At 48.9% G+C, this 4,596-nt stretch overlaps 1 protein-coding gene across 1 annotated transcript; it reads right to left on the bottom strand.

Annotated features, from left to right (window-relative positions):
* Positions 1-1,160: 1,160 nt before the first annotated feature.
* Positions 1,161-4,367, bottom strand: TMIGD1 (transmembrane and immunoglobulin domain containing 1). The gene is made up of 5 exons (XM_010289729.1): positions 4,289-4,367; positions 3,209-3,487; positions 2,440-2,718; positions 1,463-1,566; positions 1,161-1,193 (listed from the first exon to the last, which is right to left on the bottom strand). Exons 1-5 carry the CDS (start codon positions 4,365-4,367, stop codon positions 1,161-1,163), a joined length of 774 nt encoding a protein of 257 aa, XP_010288031.1.
* Between the last annotated feature and the right edge of the window lie 229 nt (positions 4,368-4,596).

A 4,596-nucleotide genomic window follows, 5' to 3' on the forward strand; every position in this document is an offset into this window, starting at 1 on the left:
TATTGACGGTATCAGTAATGTGCCATTCCAAGACACGATGAGGCCTTAAAAGCTTGCCAGGATCTTGACAAAAACGCCTGAGTGGCGTATTTGTTGTGGGGTGGGATAGAGAGGTTTTCCTGCCATCGTGGTGCTGGAGCATTCACACGGAAATTTCCACTGTGTATTACTGAGCGCTTCAGGCTGCTCCGAACCCTGAGTTCTGCTCTCCGCCAAGGCAGATGGGATGTGCAACAGCAGTGCAAAGTGCCCGGCAGCTTTCGTCCTGGCCAGCAGAAGCTGAGATGCCCACAGGATTCCCGGGAAGGGGCAGGAGGTCAGGGGGCCACCACCCCCAACCCCCTGTGGAATGACACTGTAGGACAGGGCTGAGAAAGCGGCTGCCAGCTCAACGCATCGCCTGTACGTCAGCATCGCGATCTGTTGCAGCCTGGTGTGGATTCCTCTGTGGACCGATCAACAACCCCCGTGCCTGACTGCACGTGCATATCTTTTAGGAATAAGCATAGAGGGGAAGATCTGGCAACAGCTCAGGCAGCCCACCCCACCATGGTGGGGCTTTAAGCAGTAGGATAGAGCCAATCGGCAGAAAGAACTACTTATATTTTGAAAAGACCGTTTAAACATGACCCCAAAAAACTTGTTTCAGTGCTTTATCTCATCATCTCCCACAAGGGCTTATGTTCCACCACTAGAAGTTACGTTTTCTGGGTACGCACAGGAACCTTGTGGTCTTTACCTGCAGCAAAATGAAAAGAAGAAATGAAAACTAGGGGAAAAAACCCCAAGTGAGTTCAATTCACCTGGTCTGCATTCAGTTCCAGAAAGCTTTCAACAGGCTGGGGATATGCCGTTACGTTTGTTCCCCACTGCCTCCACACAGGTGTAGCCAGGACCCTGGGACAGCCAGGGCAAAGGCAGGAGCCGTGCCGTGCCTGGGGAGGAATCTGCGTGTGTCCTGCCGTGTTCCTGTGCACCTCTGCCCACTGGGCCTCTCCGCTGGGAAAGAAGCTGCAGGCTCATGTTAGCCAGCCAGAACAAGAGCTCAGTAAGTCAGCGTGGCTGGGTTGGCATGCCGAGTGCTCTTTTCTTTCCCAGGTTCTGCCAAGGCTTAAAGAGGGGGTTTCATTTATAAGCTGTGTGAATAAGCAGTCAAATACTTACAGAGCTGTTTCACTTGATCTTTTGAAGCACTGAAAATAAAGAAACAGTCTTGTTATCTTTTGTATTTCCTGACCATAGGGATATTTTTACTAATATCTTGAAAGTGCGTAATGCCTTCCACCTTAAAATATCTAATATTTGATTTATCTACTGGTAATTCTAAAGCAGGAGGTAGTACTTAGCAGATCTCTAACAGGAGAAAGCAATGCTACAAAGCAGCATAGAAAAGGTAGAAAAAAACAGGGTATTGCAGCAACACAATACTAAAATTTTTCTTAGAAACAAAAACTTTTCGTACCTTAAAAATTTTATCTTTTCGAGCCACAATTCCAAAAAGTATGGTGAGTGTAACCACCACCACAGCAGCAATAACAGCCTCCTTGGGAAAAATGGGGGTTTTATCTGTCAAGAGGGAGAGGAGGTTGAGTATGTGGCAGATTGGTACAGTCATATAAAACAGAACATTTCACAGAACTGCGGAAAGACATATTTCTTTTCCCATGGCTGTCACTGCTGATTTGAACTGTTGCTCTCTCTGCTGTCTGCAGCCAGCCAGTGTGGATTAGTCCCCTGGAAAGAAGGGAGCCAAACTTGTAATTTAGCAACTGAAGGAAGAATTGAAACATCAGTCCCTGAAGAAGATCCCCAAGGCACTCTGTTACGCATGGAAATAAGGGTGTCCGGATGTACCACTGACCCAGCTAACGTGGCTTTCCTCCCTGTTCCGAGAGTGCAGAAATTAAAAGGGCCCAGCCAGTGGGTGGGAAATGGATGCCTGGTGGGTCTGGTGGGTTACCCCACCTCGTGTCACCTGAGTCTTGAGCATCCAGCCCCTGCAAGGCCTCCACCTCCCTGTTGTCCACAGGGCTGCAGTCACTTCTGGAGGACAACTACTCTCTCTTGCCTTAAGCAGCTCTTTTGGTATGACAGAATACTGTGGTCGGAGGAAGAACCTTTGAGTAAGACCTAAGGTGCTTTAAAGCACACTTGGATGTGCCCTGTCAGCGTGGGAAGCGAGACAGTGGGATGACCTGCCTCGGGTCACGCTTGCCAAATGCCTCTGAATAACAGGTAGAGGAGGAAAGGCCCTTCCTGGTGCTGTGGTCCCAGGCACAGGTGCAAGGAGAGCTCCTTGCTGTTGCTGTGCCCTCAGAAGATAGCGCAGGAATTTACCACATTCCACTTAATACGTTTAAATATAAATGGATTGCTATCATTATAAAAGAGAATGGAGAGTTACTTGTAAAGCTGATTGCTTGACAGCAGGCTTGTTACCTTCAACTATCAGGTGGAAATCCTTTCTCCCCTCTCCCAAAGAAGATTTCACCATGCAGGTGTAGGTTCCGTTGTCAGACTTCTGTACTTTTATGATGGAGAGCTGAAAGACCTCACTAGTCTGGTAGAGCTGGTAACGATTTTGCTGTAGGGTCAAGATGTTGTTGTTCTTATACCAAGCTGTCTGGGCTTGAGGGTTGGATTTGGCATTGCAGGATAGAGTGACATCTTTGTCTTCTTCAATTTGGAGGGACTCTTCTCCAGTCAGCTGGGGAAGAACTGTTCAGAGTAACACAGTTCAACGGGTCATTAATAATGCTGCTCACCACTTAACACAAAATAAGTTCCCTTTACACATCCCTTGTGCACCTTACTCAATGGTGTAACGTATCAGAGTTGTGCAGCCTGTCATGATCCCCGGGAATCTGCAGAGCAATCAGTGGCAGAGATGGTCACTCCCGTGACTCCTCTGCCCTGACTTGTATCCTTGAGAAAGAATCTAGGTGGAGGCAGGGACGTATCCAGAACATCTTCTTACTTAAGGGCCTACCCACTCCCTATAAAAGAGGCATGAGATCAGGCCATAAGCACCACTGTGGAAAGGGAGTGTCTTATCACATGAGTTATCTCCTCCTAAATGCATTTTTTCTTGGTGAAGACAGCGTACAAGGGTGCAAAACACCCCGCCTTCAGCTAGCGCCCAGGTGCTCAGCCCACGATTGCGTCCCATGCCAGCCATTCTGCACAGATATCCACCACTGCAACTTACACTGGACATCCAGGATCACAGACACCTGGACAGACTTGTCCCGTGCCAGCTTGCATGTGAAGGTGACTCCGTTGTCGGACTCGGTGACTGGGGATATACAGATGTTACTGACGTTCACTTTATTCCCCTCTCTCAGATCCACCTTCCCAGCTCCTCGGTACCAGAGCAGCTCCTCAGCCTGGCTGCTGTTCTGTACTAGGCAGGAGAGGGAGATGGGAGGGCCAGGCAATGCAGACAGGGAGAAGTCAGCAGCATGGTTATTTATAGATAGCTCCAAACCTGCAAAAGAAGGAGAATGAGGGCACCAAGCATCCTAAGCTGTACCCTTCCCACAAAAGCTGCCCTGCTAGCTCCTCCATGCCCTCGACCTTGGAGGAGGGACTGAGTTTCAGGCTTCAGTCTAACTGCTGTTTTCAGGTGTGACTTCAGGTTTTGAGACAAGAAGTGTCTTCATCACAAAGCTCCCATCACAGTTATTTGAAATAAGGCAGGCTTTTGCAACTGACTGCAAGAACACCACAGCCTGACCTGTAATAAGAAAAGGACTGAAAACCAGCAGTGACCATGTAACACACAGTAAAAGATCATCCTCATCCTGCCAGTCTTGCTCACCCTCGTGCTGCAAATCACCGTTGCAGCATACCTGTGCCCCCTGGTTTTTTATGCCTGCAGTTTAAGACACAGTTTTGTGGTTGGAACTAAATGTGCTTGAGAATATAGGTTAGTTAATCAGCTCCTGTGAATACAAGAAGTCTGAAGCTCTCTGCCTCTTTCCCAGTGTTCCCAGGTGCCCAACCTATCACACTTTCACTGCTTAGAGCAGGTTTGGAAACAGTGGCTTTATCGTTCCTGTGCAGCTGCTGCAGTAACATTGGAAAACACTGAAGCTTCTCCATTCCTTTCTCTGCTATTCTCAAAATCAGAGGCCAGTTTTCAGACAGTCCTCTGGGGATGACCTCCAAAATGTCTGAAAGCTGGGATGCTGGTGTGGCACATCACCCCGGGCACTGCCCAACCCCGAAATGTTTTGCTTGTCGGCATGATGGACAAAGCCATGACGGATTTTTTTCCATTGCTTACCTGTGGCTACGCATGCCAAAAAGGAAAGAGCAAGGACAGGCACTTCACAGGGGACTGCGAGGCTGCTTCTCTGTGCCATCTCGGAGGAGCCCAGCCAGAGTCTGTTGGAGAGAGGGGTCACAGTGTTGCTGCCCCTGCTCAGGGCTCACAGGGGATTAATTGCGTGCTGCCATCAGACACCCTGGGGAGAGCCCTCGCAGGCAGGGACAGGGTCACCAGGGAATAAACTAAGTCAATTTGTTGCAGGACCTTTTCCAGTGCAGAGCAGAATCAAGGGGGTTTTACGTCTCTAATCTCTGTTGCATGAG

This window comes from Phaethon lepturus, unplaced genomic scaffold, assembly GCF_000687285.1.
Source record: "Phaethon lepturus isolate BGI_N335 unplaced genomic scaffold, ASM68728v1 scaffold43876, whole genome shotgun sequence".
NCBI classification, from domain to species: domain Eukaryota; kingdom Metazoa; phylum Chordata; class Aves; order Phaethontiformes; family Phaethontidae; genus Phaethon; species Phaethon lepturus.

Coding starts and splice junctions, on each gene's coding strand:
- TMIGD1 (XM_010289729.1), bottom strand. CDS start 4,367: ATGGCACAGAGAAGCAGCCTCGCAGTCCCCTGTGAAGTGCCTGTCCTT. Junction 2,719..3,208: donor TGTGATCCTGGATGTCCAGT/GTAAGTTGCAGT, acceptor TACTCTGAACAG/TTCTTCCCCAGCTGACTGGA. Junction 1,567..2,439: donor TTTCCACCTGATAGTTGAAG/GTAACAAGCCTG, acceptor CCCTCTTGACAG/ATAAAACCCCCATTTTTCCC.